At 42.5% G+C, this 16,816-nt stretch overlaps 1 protein-coding gene across 2 annotated transcripts in view; it reads left to right on the top strand.

Annotated features, from left to right (window-relative positions):
* The window catches only part of SENP5 (SUMO specific peptidase 5), a 56,729-nt gene that overhangs the window by 10,426 nt on the left and 29,487 nt on the right, over nt 1-16,816 (top strand). For both annotated transcript variants that reach the window (XM_079766520.1, XM_079766519.1), the window contains exon 2: nt 6,773-8,310. In XM_079766520.1, the coding sequence (XP_079622646.1) occupies nt 6,804-8,310 (1,507 nt within the window). In that variant the 5' untranslated portion in view covers nt 6,773-6,803. The remainder of the gene's footprint in view (nt 1-6,772; nt 8,311-16,816) is intronic.

Here is a 16,816-nt window from a genome sequence, read left to right as displayed (position 1 = left end):
TTTTACAAAAATATAAAAAATTTATATACTCTTCACCCCCCTTTCCCCCATTGTTGTATTATGCAACTATAGTATATTATCAAAACTGGGAAATTAACATTAAGATAATACTGTTAGCTGATGTGTAAGTCTTACTCAGATTTTGTCAGTTGTCCCACCAATTTCCCTTTCTGAGCTAGGACCCAATCCAGAATTTCATGTTGCATTAGTTGTCCTTTCTTTCTCCTTAGTTTTAAGTCCTTTAATCTGATACAGTTCCTCAGTTTGTTTTTTCTTTCAGGATCTTGATTGACACATTTGAAGTATATTGACCAGATATCCTATAGTGACCCTCAGTGTGGGGTTTGTTGTTTCTCCTTATGATTAAATTCAGGTGGTGTGTGTGTGTGTGTGTGTGTGTGTGTGTGTGTGTGTGTATTTTTTAATATGTTCTTATTGATTTTTTAGAGAGAGCAATATTGATGAGACACACATCAATATTGATCGGTTGCCTCCTGCACTCCCCCTGCTGGGGATTGAGCCTGAAACCCCTGCAAGTGCCCTGACCTGGACTTGAACTATGACCTCCTGATTCATAGGTTGATGCTCAACCAATGAGCCACCGCGTCTGGGAAGGTTATATATTTTTTACAATAATACCACATAAGGGACATTGTGCCACATTAGGAGGCACATGATGTCCATATGTCTCATTGCTAGTGGTGTTAACATTGATTGTTGCCTGATTAAGGCCAGGTTTTTCCATTAAAAGTCACAATTTTTCCCTTTGTAATTTTAACTATCTTGTGGGAGATATTTTGAGACTATATAAATAGTTTGTTTTTCATTGTACATTTGTCCTCTAATTTTAACTTCCATTGATGATTCTTGCTTGACTCAGTTATTTCTGAGAGGAGTTACAAATGGTAATTTTTCTATTTCCATCACTTCTTCTATATTTACTAGAGGCCCAGTGCACGAAATTCGTGCACGGGGGGAGGGTTACCTCAGCCCAACCTGCACCCTCTCCAATCTGGGACGCCTTAACCTTTTGCACTCGGATGTCGAGTGTGACTCGACATGGTTAGCATCGGTAGCAGCTCTTTTTATACTCTTTGAATGTATCAATAATTTGAAATATAAAAAAATCCAAATAAATAAGTTTGTATGAAAAGAAACTCCAGTTTTTTATTCTACTGCTGCGCTTTGTAAAATCTGGGGTATTTAAAAAATTAAATCCCAAGTAGAATAAAGGAATCGAGAAAAAAGCAAGCGAGTGCAAAGGATTAAGGCAGTGATGGCGAACCTATGACACGCGTGTCAGCACTGACATGCGTAGCCATTTCTGATGACACGCGGCCGCATGCCGAGGATGAAACATTTGCTGCTCCTGAGGATGAAACATTTGCGAAATAATATTTTTCCCTTAAAGTGACACACTACCCGAGTTATGCTCAGTTTTTTGGCGAAGTTTGACACACCAAGCTCAAAAGGTTGCCCATCACTGCCTTAAGGGATGTCCGACTGCCCTAAATGGGCAGTTGGACATCCCTCTCACAATCCAGGACTGCTGGCTCCCAACTGCTCGCCTGCCTGCCTTCCTGATTGCCCCTAACCGCTTCTTCCTGCCAGCCTGATCACTCCCTAACTACTCCCCTGCCAGCCTGATTGATGCCTAACTGTTCCCCTGCCAGCCTGTTTGCCCCTAACTGCCCTCCCCTGCAGGCTTGGTCATCCCTAACTGCCCTCCCCTGCAGGCCTGGTTCCCCCTGAACTGCCCTTCCCTGCAGGCCCAGTCACTCCCAACTTCCCTCCTCTGCCGGCCTGGTCACCCCTAACTGCCCTCTCCTGCAGGCTTGATAGCCCCCAACTGCCCTACCTTGCAGGCCTGGTTCCTCCCAACTGCCCTCCCCTGCTGGCCATCTTGTAGTGGCCATCTTGTGTCCACGTGGGGGCATCCATTTGTGTGTTGGAGTGATGGTCAATTTGAATATTACTCTTTTCTTAGATAGGATTAATTTGAAATTAATATGTAAGGAAGAGCTGTCCCTTTTCCCTGTTTATTTAGTCAGTTATTTATATCACTGTAGACTCAGGATATTTATTCATGGGTTACAATCCATAACTATCATTTAAAATCCTATCTAATAAAAGAGAAACATGCAAATTGACCATACCCCCGCTATGCCCACAAGCCACACCCACCAGCCAGTCAGGAGTGAGTATGCAAATTAACCCGACAAATATGGCAGCAGCCACGGAGCTGGAGCAAGCAGGAGGCTTGGATTGCCCCCAGTGATGGAGGAAGCCAAGCTTCCTGACCTCCCTGGCTGGCCCTGGCCTCCACTCAAGGCTACAAAGTTTTAATTATAGAAGATAAATAAATCTCAACAAAAATGGCGGCAGCCACGGAGCTAGAGAGAGCAGGAGGCTTGGGTTGCCCCCGGCAATGGAGGAAGCCAAGCTTCCCGCCCACCCTGGCCGGCCCTGGCCTCCGCTCAAGGCAATAAAGTTTCAATTATAGAAGATAAATAAATCCCAGATACCAGGGCCCCCGTTTGGGTCACCGGGGGGTGTGGCCGGCCTGCAAACCACCACAGGCCTCTTGCCCAGACCACCCCACGCCCCAAGGGAACCCCCACCCTGATCCGGAACACCCTTCAGGGCAAACCAGCTGGCCCCCACCCATGCACCAGGCCTCTAATCTATCTAATAAAGGAGTAATATGCAAATTGACCATCACTCCAACACACAAGATGGCTGCCCCCATGTGGTCAAAGATGGCTGCCCTCATGTGGACACAAGATGGCCTCCACAAGATGGCCAGCAGGGGAGGGCAGTTGGGAGGGACCAGGCCTGCAAGGTAGGGCAGTTGGGGGCGATCAAGCCTGCAGGGGAGGGCAGTTAGGGGTGACCAGGCCGGCAGAGGAGGGAAGTTGGGGGCGACCAGGCCTGCAGGGAAGGGCAGTTGGGGGGGACCCAGGCCTTCAGGGGAGGGCAGTTAGGGGCAATCAGGCTGGCAGGGGAGCAGTTAGGCATCAATCAGGCTGGCAGGGGCGTGGTTAGGGGGTGATCAGGCTGGCAGGCAGAAGTGGTTAGGGGCAATCAGGAAGGCAGGCAGACGAGCAGTTGGGAGCCCGCAGTCCTGGATTGTGAGAGGGATGTCCCAGATTGGAGAGGGTGCAGGCTGGGCTGAGGGACACCCCCCCTCCGTGCACGAATTTCGTGCAGCGGGCCTCTATTATGTATGTGTGTGTGTGTGTGTGTGTGTGTGTGTGTGTGTCTGTGTGTGTGTGTGTTTGTGTGTGTTTGTGTGTATCACCATCAGTTCATACAAATACCTCTGGTTTCTGTCTGTCACTACGGATTCAAAGCTGTCTCACTTTGTCTCTCTCATTCTTGTAACTTCACCAACAGTGTGAAACCTAGCTCTAGTTACCCACAACATATGTACTTATTTGATTAATCCTGTATAATAAAGAGGGAATATGCAAATTGACCATCACTCCATCACAAAGATGGCTGCACCCACAGCTAAGGCCAGGTTCCCATAAGGAGCCTTAAGCAATCAGCAGGGACCTAAGGCTACGCCCTCCCCCACCCCCGTGGGGCTTGACAGGGGACCTCAGGCCATGTCCCTCACCCAGCAGGGCTTGACAGGGGACCTCAGGCCGCGCCCTCCACCCTGGTGTCCGGCTGGGGGACCTCAGGCCACACCCCCTGCCCGGCGGGGCTTGACGAGGGACCTCAAGGTGCGCTTCCCGTCCTGATGCTGGACTAGGGGACCTCAGGCTGCTCCCCCCATCCCAGCGCCAGGCCGGGGGACCTCAGGCCGCACCCCCACCCCAGCACCAGGCCGAGGGACCTCAGACCGCACTCCCAGCCTGCTGCTGGGGTGGGGCTTGACAGGGGACCTCAGGCTGCACCCCCACCCCAGCAGCAGGCCAGGGGATCTGAGGCTATGCCCCCTGCCCAGCAGGGCTTGACAAGGATGGGACTGGCCAGGTCTGGATCTAGCCCAATGCAGGGGGGCCGGCCGGGTCTGGGTCTCACGCGATTTTGAGGTGCATGTGGGTGGGCGGGGGACTTGACTCTGGGTCCCGTGGTGAGCCCCAGACTCTGACAGGAGGAAGGTTTTCATATACATTTTACTAATTTTCTTTCATCTCTGAGACTTCTATTATAGAGAAAGGGCAAATAGCATTATTAAATTATTTCCTTTAATTAATTCCCTTTTAATGTGCATGAATTTCGTGCACTGGGTCACTAGTTTTAGAATAAAGACAAAGCAATTTCAGAATTTCATCCCTCTGTTAAAAATTCAATAACTAAAGTATAGTATTTGTATAGTTCTTTTGTTTCTCATCTTACACAGTTAAAATAATGTTTTCCAAATTTACTTTGGCTAATTCTTTTGTGGTCTACTCCTTTCATTCTGGTTATGTTGATTATTTGTAATACAGTCAGGTTCATTTATTATTGTTTGTATTTATTTCAGTTTAGATTTACTGTACAGTAAACCCTCAATTTTGTGGACCTCAATTTAATGGACTCCCCAGAAAGTAAAACTTTGGTTATCCGCCAGGGTAGGAGAAGGAATCTTAGGGTTTGTTTTTTATTCAGACTTTGAACCAGTTCTTCATTTTTCCACTCCCCTCCTACCCTGATAGGTATTATTGCTTTCAATTCTTAAGCCTTTCTGAGGTCTTGTAGCTTGCCTCTTGGCTTCCGCTACTGCTGGCTTAATTTCTGCTCTTTTGGCCTTCTAAGTCTGTTAATACTCATTCATCTGCTTTCTCCTTTCAAAAATAGTATTGCTCTCATCTCCTTTTTCATATTCTTTGTCCTTGAGTGTTTTTACCGTTTTAAAACCCATGTTGTCATCTTAATGGGATTTAGGGAGGGAACTGAGGTAAACATGTATTTAGTCCCTGCATATTGGGAAATGATTCTTAAAACTTATTTTATTGTGGGCAGGTATAGCAAACAGGGTCATGTTAGAGTACGCATGACTTTCTCCTCAACTTTCACTGTGGGGAATTCCTTGATCATGTAGGATTTCATTATGTCTGATAGTCTAAGTTGAACTTTATGTGCTCTCTTTATTCATTTTTCTAATTTATATTTCTGTGAATATATCTCTATAATCTATATTTATTTAAAGACTTTTTTACAGTTTTTTTTTTTTTTTTAAATTTCTTTATTGATTAAGGTGTCACATATTTGTCCTCATCCCCCCATTCCCATCCCACACCCCTCCCCATGGATGCCCCAACCCTCTGTTGAACTTAAGCATTGGTTAGGCTCTTATGCATGCACACAAGACCTTTGGTTGATCTCTCCCTTCTCCCCCCACCCTCCCCTATCCTCCCTCTGAGGCCCGATAGTCCGATCGATGCCTCCTTGTTTCTGGTTCTGTTCTTGTTCATCAGTCTATGTTGTTCATCATTTCCCCTAGATGAGCGAAATCATGTGTCACTAGAGATATACTTATAAGAATTGAATGTGCGACGAGCAATAATAGTTATGCTGACAGGCAAATGAATCAGTCTGTAGTGAGTTTCTTTCTGGTCCAACAGTTCTTTTGAGACCCAATATCAATGTCCACCAGTTCCTTATGAGTACATGTCGGCACTGACCCCTCAGCTCTGGATGGTGGACAAATGGTGGTAATGCAGGTCCGACTCCCTCTGGTTTGGTCTCGGCCGGATCCAGGGGCACGGCTTCACCCGGATCCAGGGGCCCACGGCCTCACCCGGACCCGGGATCCAGCCTCACCCGGATCTAGGGGCACACGGCCTCGCCCAGACCCAGGATTCAGCTTCATCCGGACCCAGGGGCGCGTGGCCTCTCCCGGACCCAGGGTCGCGTGGCCTCACCCGGATCCAGGGGCCCACGGCCTCACCCGGACCCGGGACCCAGGCTCACCCGGATCCAGGGGCCCACGGCCTCACCCGGACCCGGGGCCAGGCTCACACGGATCCAGGGGCCCACGGCCTCACCCGGACCCGGGGCCAGGCTCACACGGATCCAGGGGCCCACGGCCTCACCCGGACCCGGGGCCAGGCTCACCCGGATCCAGGGGCCCACGGCCTCACCCGGACCCGGGGCCAGGCTCACCCGGATCCAGGGGCCCACGGCCTCACCTGGACCCGGGACCCAGGCTCACCCGGATCCAGGGGCCCACGGCCTCACCCGGACCCGGGGCCAGGCTCACCCGGATCCAGGGGCCCACGGCCTCACCCGGACCCGGGGCCATGCTCACCCGGATCCAGGGGCCCACGGCCTCACCCGGACCCGGGGCCAGGCTCACCCGGATCCAGGGGCCCACGGCCTCACCCGGACCCGGGGTTTTTTACAGTTTTTTAGAGAGAGGAAGGAAGAGGTAGAGAGAGCAAAACATTGATGTGAGAGTGGCGCATCAATCAACTGCCTCCTGCATGCCCCCTACCTGGGATCAAGCTCACAACCTGGGCATGTGCCATGACCTGGAATTGAACTGGCAACCTTTCAGTGCACAGGATGACACCCAACCAAGCCATACTGGCCAGGCTTGACCTAAATTTTTTTTATTGATTTTTTCAGAGAGAGAGAAAGGAAGGGAAAAACAGAGAGAATCATCAATTTGTTATTCCACCTATTTTGGCTGATTTTGTATGTGTCCTGACTAGGGATCGAACCTGCAGCCTTAGTGTATCTGGATGATGCTCTAACCAACCAAGCTACCCAGCCAGGGCTCTTTATGACCTAATTTTTAGAGTAGAAATGTAACTTTTCTTTTTCTTCTTTACAGCTACATCCAGATCTCATTATGCATCAGAAAGATGAAAAAACAGAGGAAAATTCTATGGAGGAAAGGAATCCACTTAGCCTTTTCTGAGAAATGGAATACTGGGTTTGGAGGTTTTAAGAAGTTCTACTTTCACCAGCACTTGTGCATTCTGAAAGCAAAGTTGGGAAGGCCAGTTACTTGGAGCAGGCAGTTGAGGCATTTCCAGTGCAGAAAGAAGGCCCTTCAAATCCAGCAAACTTGGATCCAGGATGAACCCCTTTTTGCTAAGACAAAGTCGAATGTGGCTGCTGAAAATGTTAGTACTCTGTCCTCTAAAGTGAAAAGAAACAGCACTAAACATTTAGTTTCCTCCTCAAGGACCCTCCTGAAACTCCAAGCAGAGAAGTTGCTGTCAGCAAAGAACTGTGACCATGAGGACCACGGAGAGAAAAATCTCTTGCAGGCAGTTGCTGACTTACCAGCAAATAGTGTTTTAGATCAGGCTATTGGTCACAGACCTAGGACAGAGCTGCAAGCTTCTGACTTTCCCATGAAGTTCAATGGGGAGAGCCAAAGTTCAGGTGAGAGTGGCACAGTTGTGGTCACCTTGAGCAACCATAAGAGAAAGCGCTTTTGTTATGGCTGCTACCGAGGACTGGAGCACCACAGGAATAGGGGACCTCTGACTCCAAAAAAGTTCCAACTTAACCAACATAGAAGAATAAAAGTATCTCCTCTTATGATGTATGAGAAATTATCCATGATTAGATTTCGGTACAGGATTCTCAGATCCCAGCACTTCAGAACAAAAAGCAAAGTTTGCAAGCTAAAAAAAGCCCAGCGAAGCTGGGTAAAGGTCACTGGGGACCATCAGGAGACCCTTAGGGAGAACAGTGAGGGTGGCAATTGCAGCCCATTCCCTTCCCCAGAACTTAAAGACCCTTCTTGTCGGCATCAACCACACTTCCCAGATATGGACAGCAGTGCTGTGATGAAGGGAAAGAACTCTCATATGCCTGATGGCTGCACTAAAGGAAGCCCTTTCTTGGGCAAGGAGCTTAGTTTAGCTGAAGCATTCCCTGACCAACAGAATGGCAATGCCACATACACCTGGGACCAGTCACCCTCTTCCCCTCCTAAGTGGGAGTTTCCAGAGCTAATTCATGACATCCCCTTACCAGACCATCATTCTAGTAACGTGTTTATCTCAGAAACCGAAAGAGAAACTATGACTCTTGGTCAGGAAAATCGGACAAGTACTGTCAATGATGACACAGTAAAATTGTCAGTGTCTGGGGCAGATCAATCTGTAAGTAATGTAGATGGGCCTATGTCCGAAGAGACTGTTCAGAAAGAGAGCTCGTACCAGATGGATGAGGATGGATCTCTCAAGCAGAACATTCTTAGTTCTAAGTTGCTGGACCACCCTTATTGTAAAAGTCCGCTGGAGGCTCCTCTGATGTGCAGTGGAGTCACACTAGAAAATCAAGTGGGAGGTGGGAAGAACAGTCAAAAAGCATCTCCAGTGGATGATGAACAGCTGTCAGTCTGCCTTTCTGGTATGCACTCTTCCTTTATTCTCCCCCAACCTCCAGCCCACACTTGCTGTCCATTATCCTTTCTAGGATAGTGTTTTTCCCTTCCACACATGGATTTCCCTTTAAACAATTAGACATTCTTCTTGACATTTGTCTTTTATATTGCTTTATTATATAGAAGTCCCATAGTTTAGTTCTTGATTGATGGACACTTGTGGTGCTTCCAGTTGTTTTCTTCTATAAACAATGGTACAATGAAACTACTTCTTTATAATTAGCAGGTGTTTCTGTAAGTTAAATTCCTAGTAGTAGAATTGATGGTGGAAGAATATATTAAAAATTTTAAGAGAATTGTTACATTAGCGTTCAAAAAGTTGAACCAGTTTACACTTGTTAAATTTTGTCAGTCTTACGGATCATGAGAATTTTTCGCTTTAATTTGCCTTTTTTTTTAATGTTCAGTTTTTATTTATTTTTTATTAAACATTTTTTAATACTATTGAATTTCTTGGTGTGACATTGGTAAATAAAATTAGATAGGCTTCAGGGGTACAATTCTGTAATACCCTTGGGGTACATCATCAGGGATACATCATCTGTATATTGTATTGTGTGTTTACCACCCCAAGTCATAATTTGCGTTTTTGAGTTTAAAGTTTGAACATTTTTATCTATATTTGTTGGCCATTTTTTGTTTGTATATAACTTTTCTTTGCCTATTTTTCTATTGGGTTATTTATATTTTATTTATTTAATTACAAGAAGCTCTTATGTACCAGGCAATGTGACAGTTCTAAGACTGTAGCACTAAATATTCTGTGAGGGTAGGATACACTGATTCTTACCTCCATAGACCTTATCATCATTCTAGTTTTAAAGATGTTAAATTAAATTTTAATTATAAATATTATAAGAGTTTGTTTTTCTCTCCCAAAAGATAAAAGCCTCGACTTTGTATATGATATTTTTGCTTAACAGAAATTTTCAGTTCTTTCATAGTAAAATGTATCTGTCTTTACTTTATGGCCTCAGGTTACTGTGTCATGTTTTAAAGTCTAATTGTTAAAATCTACCCCACAAAATCAGTTGGCATAAACATTTTTGGAAGACACTATGGTAGAGTGTCTAACATGTATTCCCCTTATTGCAATTTATCCAAAATCTAAAAGAGTACAAATATATTTGTACAGGGACATTACTTAAGACAATAAATGTTTCTGTGAAAGTATATGTTATGGCACATCCAAGCAATAGTATACTATGAAACTGTTAAGGAATAAATTTTATCTGTATTTTGATACTGAAAGCTGTCTATATAAAGTGAAAAAGCAAGTTGTAAAACGATGCCATTTTGTTAAATGATACATATGCACATATGTAGGATAAGTATATGTATATATGTGTCCACATATATTTGTTTAAGATATATCTGGACAGATATATCAAATTTTTATAAATGGCTTTTTCTGGGGAGTTAGGAAAGTTACTTCTTGGTGGTTTAAACAATTCTGAACACTTTGTTTGGCCAACAATTAAATCTATATAAAAAGTTCCCAGACACACATGCAAAAACCTCTTCAAAGTACAGAGTCCTAGCAAATCTTTAAAAAACCTATTTTTGTCATTTATACTGTCCAGAAGAAAGACAAATTTCCCTACCATGAGGTTAGCAGAACCATAATACACAAACCTAAAATAGTTAATATTTACTCACAAATACCAAATAATTTAAACATATAGATGTAGCACTTCCAAAAACAATAGATACATTGAATATGGCATATAGTAAACCCTGTAGCATGATGTGAGGAAGTAGGAATTTTTATAGAATTCATGTATATTCACATTAGTGATCTGTATTGTAATGCATGAAAAGTATGTTAAAAACACATGTGTCTCTCCATACTCAAAACTAGGAGGAGAGTTTGGGGAAATCAGAAACTGAGAAACTCCCAAAAGGCAGAAAGTAGAGGGAAGGTCCAGAGGGTAGCCCCAGTAGCAGAAGGAAGATTAGTGCAGGAAAATGATGCAATACCAAGTGAGTCCCATTTCTGGAGATGGTAGAGGTAGAGAGGAAAGGGGAGACCTATGATAAAAGACTGAGTAGAGGAATCTCAACAAAAGTATCTTTCCCTGCCTGTGCCACATATCAGCAAGAAGGATATCTGCTCTCAAGCTGCAATCCTCACCCCCTTGGCATACAGCATTGATATTCTAACAACAAGAGATTGATGGGGAGAGAGGACATTTCCCATCCTCCCTGCTCCAATACTTGTAACACTTGGCAAGAATGAGGAGCAGTCATTTCCAAAACAGTTTTTGGAGTTCTTAGCTTCTGCACCACATTGAAAATAGTTCAAGGCAGCCTTAGCCGGTTTGGCTCAGTGGATAGAGCGTCGGCCTGGGGACTGAGGGGTCCCGGGTTCGGTTCCGGTCAAGGGCATGTACCTTGGTTGCGGCCACATCCCCAGTGGGGGGCGTGCGGGAGACAGCTGATCAATGCTTCTCTCTCATCGATGTTTCTATCTCTCTATCCCTCTCCCTTCCTCTCTGTAAAAAAATCAATAAAATATATATTTTTTTAAAAATAGTTCAAGGCAGAGAAACAACTACTGCTCATCACAGCCTTCCCTCCACCCAAGTTACCCAAGTAGACATGAGCCCAGAATCTATCACCAAACATCCGAAGAAAGCCAACACAATGAAAGAGACAGATTCAACAAATAAAAGAACTAAACCTGAGTAATCAGGATTAATGGAGCCATTAGAATAAGACCCAATGTAGGATAGTTAGTACAGGCAGTCCTCGGGTTACATCGGATGCGACGTACGTACGTCATTTCGTGGTTACGTCGCTATCTCCCATTTATTTACAAAAAAAAAAAAAAGTTCCGTCATTTCGACGTATGTACATATGTGCTTTATGTTTTTTATTATCTATTTACCACAAGTAAAGGTCAAGAATTGTTATCTTTAAAATTTTTTTTTTTTTTTTACTGTTTCACTTCATTACTGCTGTGTATGTGCTCCATGTGAGTGACGTAGGTGCTTATGAAGGTGGGTTTATGAAGGTGGGTTCCGACTTACAGTGAAAATCGTGTTAGGTCGTGCGGTAGGAACGGATCTCCGACGTAACCCGAGGACCTACTCATAGTAGATGCTCCCTTCACTGACTTCTATAGCATTAGCCAATGTTAAATCCCATGGTATGCTGAATGCTGCCTCTTCTAATATAACTGTACATTATGCTCATTGCAGTGGGCTTACATATTTATCAACAGCTGTACTTACTTCAATATACTTACTGTTTCATAATTTTATTCATTAGTTTAAGTGAAATATGAGTGTAAAGAGAAAGTTACTCCCTTCAAAACCAAGTTGGATGCATTGCAATGATAGCTGTGAGTTGCTGAAAAAAATTAATATTGACTTTTGCTTATACAAGATAACTTTTTAAAAATATGTTTTTATTGTTTTTTTTAGAGAGGGGGCTAGAAATAGAAACATTGATGAGAGAGAAAAAAACGTGTACTTTAAAAGACTTGGAGGATATGAAAATCTAGGATTCTGTATTCAGATTAGTTAATGTTTTGGAAGGAAAGAAATAGATTCCTATGTCACAACATTCTAGATGGACTAAAAATTTAATTAGAAACAAGTAAATACATAAAAACTTGTACACAATGTTCATAGCATCATTATTCATAATAGTCAAGAAGTGGAAACAGCCTAAATGTTTATTAACTGATGAATGGATAAATAGAATTTGGTATATCTACACAGTGAATTATTGTGTCAGAAATAGAAATGGAATACTGATATATGTTTCAGTGTGGATGAATTGAAAGTATGCTAAGTGAAAGATGCCAAACAAAAAGGCCACATACTGTAGGATTCTATTGATTTGACATGTCCAGAGTAGGCAAATATGTGGAGATAAAAAGTAGATTAATGTTTGTCAGGGGCTGGGGAGAGAGAGGAATGAGGAGTGACTACTAATAAGTTTCTCTGTGGGTTAATGCAAATGTTCTGGAATTAAGTAGTGATAATGGTTGCACAATTCTGAATATATAAAATCATTGAATTGTTCACTTTAAGAGGTTGAATTTTGTGGTGTGTGAATCATAGTTCAATAAAACTGTTAAAAAATAAGTACAAGGAACTATTTTAATAATCAAGCATGATGGGAAACTCAAGCAATAAAAATATACCAATCTAACTTCATAAACATTAAAAACTTGTATAACAAAACTCATAGGTGAAAGTTAAAGTTTTAGACATGCAGTTGTCCTTTGATCCAGAAATTTGACTGTTCTGGCAACCAATAGAACAAAGATATGTGAAAGGTTTTAATTATTTAGAGAGCTAAAAATTAACTTTTAAATGGTCATCAATAAGGAGTTGGTTAAAATATGGCAAAAAGCAGATTCAAGAAGAGTAAATATAGTGTACTGTTTGTATGTTTAAGAAAAACATGTTCATAAGGGCGTAAAGTTCTAAAGTAATTACAGGGTAATTGCCACTTTATTTTAAAATGTTTATTGTCATAAGTTAGAAAAAAACCTTAAAATTAAAGCTTCTTCCTGTTTCAATACTATAAAAATATTCATTCCTACTTTCTTCTAGACCATTAATGGGTTATTTTTACATTTAGCCATTTGGAAAAAAGTAAAATGGATCCCTACCTCATTCTTTGCACCAAGATGAATTCCAACTGTGAATAAAATATTTGGTCACTGGTTCTAGTACCATTTATTGATTGATTCATCTTTTCCCCAGGGTCATGAGATGCCACCTGCCATTGGGTCTGTTTCTGTGCTAGCACTGTTCTGCTATAATTGCTACTTAGTTTTATAATTTGATGGGACTAGGCTCTCTGTTTCTTCTCTTGCCCCTTATTCGCTGCTCCCTTTTAATCCTTAAAAGTTTATAGAAATTTCTCACATTTTTGTCTCAAGAGGAATTTTGGATTTTTTAAAATTAAAAACAAACCATGGCTTTTAATTGGTATTGTATTACATTTATAGATTAATTTAGGGAAAATTGCATTGATTACAATATTTGTGTTTTCCTGTCTAAAAACAAAAGAATTCCATTTATTGATCTATGTCAGTGATGGCGAACCTATGACACGCGTGTCAGCACTGATGACACGCGGCCGCTGAGGCGGCCGCATGCTGAGGATGAAACATTTGCTGCTCCTGAGGATGAAACATTTGCGAAATAATGTTTTTTCCTCAAAGTGACACACTACCCGAGTTATGCTCAGTTTTTTGGCAAAGTTTGACACACCAAGCTCAAAAGGTTGCCCATCACTGTTCCTTATAGAATTTTATAATGCTTTTTACTTAGATTTTGCACAGTCCTTAAGTTTATCCTTATATTTCATTATTTAAAAATTTTTAAATTGAATTTGATAGGGTGATATTGATTAACAAGCGTACATAAGTTTCAGGCATATACAATACATCAGTACCTTCCTTTTGATTTCTGGCATGTGTATTATATTTTTTTGGAGAACCAAGGGGTTACATTTCTTACGTGCATAACACAATCAACCTTTTTCCACTTTTAGGATGGAATGCTGTTTCAAGAAAAAACTGTCCAATTTAACTTCTAAAATAATACCTCAGGTTTTATTTTTTTTAATTATTACCTTTTGTACTTGCAGGATGGACTATAATTTGAACTGTAGTTTTGTTATTTTTTTCCCCTAACATTTTGTCCTTTGCTTCTTGGTCACATTGAAATTTTAGTACTTTTGAAGTAAAAGAAATTGTATTCCAAATGCACTTTTCCTTTTTGGTTCATTAGTTTGGTGATAGCAAGTGGGTAAAGGATAATAGACCTGGCCAGTGTGGCTCAGTTGGTTAGAATGTCATCCCCTACACCAGTGGTCGGCAAACTGCGGCTCGCGAGCCACATGTGGCTCTTTGGCCCCTTGAGTGTGGTTTTTCCACAAAATACCACGTGCGGGCACGGCCGTACAGTGGGATTGAAACTTCATGGCCCATGCGCAGAAGTCGGTTTTCGGCTCTCAAAAGAAATGTCAATCGTTGTACTGTTGATATTTGGCTTTGTTGACTAATGAGTTTGCCGACCACTGCCCTAGACTGAAAGATTGCTGGTTCCATTCCTGGTCAGGGCACATGCCCAGGTGGCAGGCTTGATCCCTGGTAGGGAGTGTGTAGGAGGCAGCCAATTGACATTTCGCTCTCACATCGTTTCTCTCTCTCTCTCTCTCTCTCTCTCTCTCTAAAAATCAATAAAAAGTATATTTTTAAGAAGTCCTCAATTTAAAAAAGGAATAATGGATTTAACTCTTATTTTAAATCTGTTTTCTGGGTAATTCTTGGCCCACCCGTGTTAAAAGGGGAAGGGGAAGTGAACACAAGTTGTAGGGAAAAGATAGGTAGTTATTGTTTTGGAGGTGGCATAGCATAAGAGCTAACTGCTCAGTGTCTGGTCGCTTGACCTACAATCAGTCTTAGTTCTGACATATGCTAGTTAGGGATCCTTGGGAAAGTTACTTAACCACCCTAAGCTTCCGGTTTCCATTTGTAAAATAGGGATACTGTCTAACATATAGGGTGTTTACAAGGATGAAGTGAGATAATGCCAGTGCTTGGCTTATGATCCCACTGAGTAAATGGTATGTATGCATCAGTGAGACATTGTCATCTAAGATTCTCCTTGAAGATTCAGGTAGGGCCTTCCTATGCATTAGGAATCCATATTTATAATCTGAAAGTGAAAACAAAAGTACAAATAAGAGCAAAAAAATATAACAATATCTCCCAAAATACTACCATCCAGAAATAACAGTGTTAACAAGGACACCTCTTTGCCATGGTACTCGTTTAACATTGGAGTCCATATGCCCATAGATGAGCCTGCTTTCTTATTTGAGAAGTTTCAATTAAGGTAGCTGGGCCTAAACTGTAATCTTTTGTTATTAGGTGAATTATTTTTATACTAGAGGCCCAGTGCCTCAGCCTGGTCTGCACCCTCTCGCAGTCTGGGACCCCTCGGGGGATGTCTGACTGCTGGCTTGCAGTCCGGGACTCTCGCAGTCCGCGACCCCTTGATCCTTACCGCCCGCCTGCAGCAGAGGTGGGAGAGGCTCCTGCCACTGCTGCTGGGCTTGCCAGCTGAGCCCAGTTTCTGGCTGAGTGGCTCTCCCCCTGTGGGAGCGCACTGACCACCAGGGGGCAGTTCCTGTGTTGAGCATCTGCCCCCGGTGGTCAGTGCGCATCATAGTGATCGGTGGTCAGTGCGCATCATAGTGATCGGTCGTCCGACATTTGGTCCATTTGCATATTACGCTTTTATTATATAGGATAAAATGTCTTCCTTAAATGCAATTTCCCAGATGTTGGGATTCTTTATCTTCTGTTTGGACCCATTCTCCCTTGTATATACAAGGCTATGGTTAGATAACTGTAAGATATGACATAGTAAATGTTGTAGGTAAATATATGCTCTATTCCTTCTTAGAAGCCCCAAATCTCTATCTCCTACTCTGATTAATCTGGATCATGGGACCTCCTTTTTTTCTCTTCTGTATGCCTAAAGCCTAGATCAGGACCAGGCATAAGCAAACAACTCTTTGCTGTTTACTATACCTTGACCTTTGCTCTTGTCTTAAGCCTTACCAATTGGGAGCCACTCCGATGAGAGACTAACAGGAAGAAAAATGGGTTTTTCACACCCTTTCTTGCCCCTCCCCTATACAAAACACTCCATTCCTAAGACAGTCACTCTGTTGTCCTTCCTGTTCATTTTGTGTTGATGTGTAGCAGGGGCCATTCTTAAAGTTAGAAAGGGAGCTGAGTAAAATACATGTCTATTGTCCTTATTTTCCCCTTGTTAACCTAGTAGACTTAACTGTCAGACTGATGGTTAGCGAGGCTGTTGCTCTCCCCATTCAGCATCAGTGAATAGCACAAGTCACGTCTGCACTTTTGTGAGCCTCTCAGCCTTTCCTCAGCTTCTTTGTATTTACTTAGAATATGTCCTGGTTTTATTTCCTAGGGCCTTTTTAGGTATATTCAGTGGGTCATTTTGGAAGCCATTAAAATGCATATACATATTACCTAAATTAACCTGAAGACTATTCTATATTCTGGCCAAGAAGTCATCCTTAATTCTGTTTCCCTTCTTAAAATATGCTACCTGCTGTTATCCAGTTAAGCTTACCTCATAGTGTTATTCAGAGTATAATAACGCTATCAAATTATATATTTAAAATGCCTTCGAATTTGTCCCTTTCTTTGAGATGAGAAATTACACACCTTTACCAAATGATAGTTTGACAGCAGTCTCAACAGTACATTCCCTCTAATTGTGATTTAAATATAACTATTATATTTATGTTATATTTAACATATATGTGTATGTGTGTATATATATATGTATATATATATATATATATAAGTTTTTATTGATTTTTAGAGAAGAAGGGGGAGAGAGACAGAAACATTGATCAGCTGTCTCCTGCTTGCCCCCTGTTGGGGATCGAGCCTGA

Source organism: Cnephaeus nilssonii, assembly GCF_951640355.1.
Source record: "Cnephaeus nilssonii genome assembly, chromosome: 3".
Lineage (NCBI taxonomy): Eukaryota > Metazoa > Chordata > Mammalia > Chiroptera > Vespertilionidae > Cnephaeus > Cnephaeus nilssonii.
The sequence above is the reverse complement of the archived record's forward strand: the minus strand, read 5'-3'. Positions and strand labels throughout refer to the sequence as shown.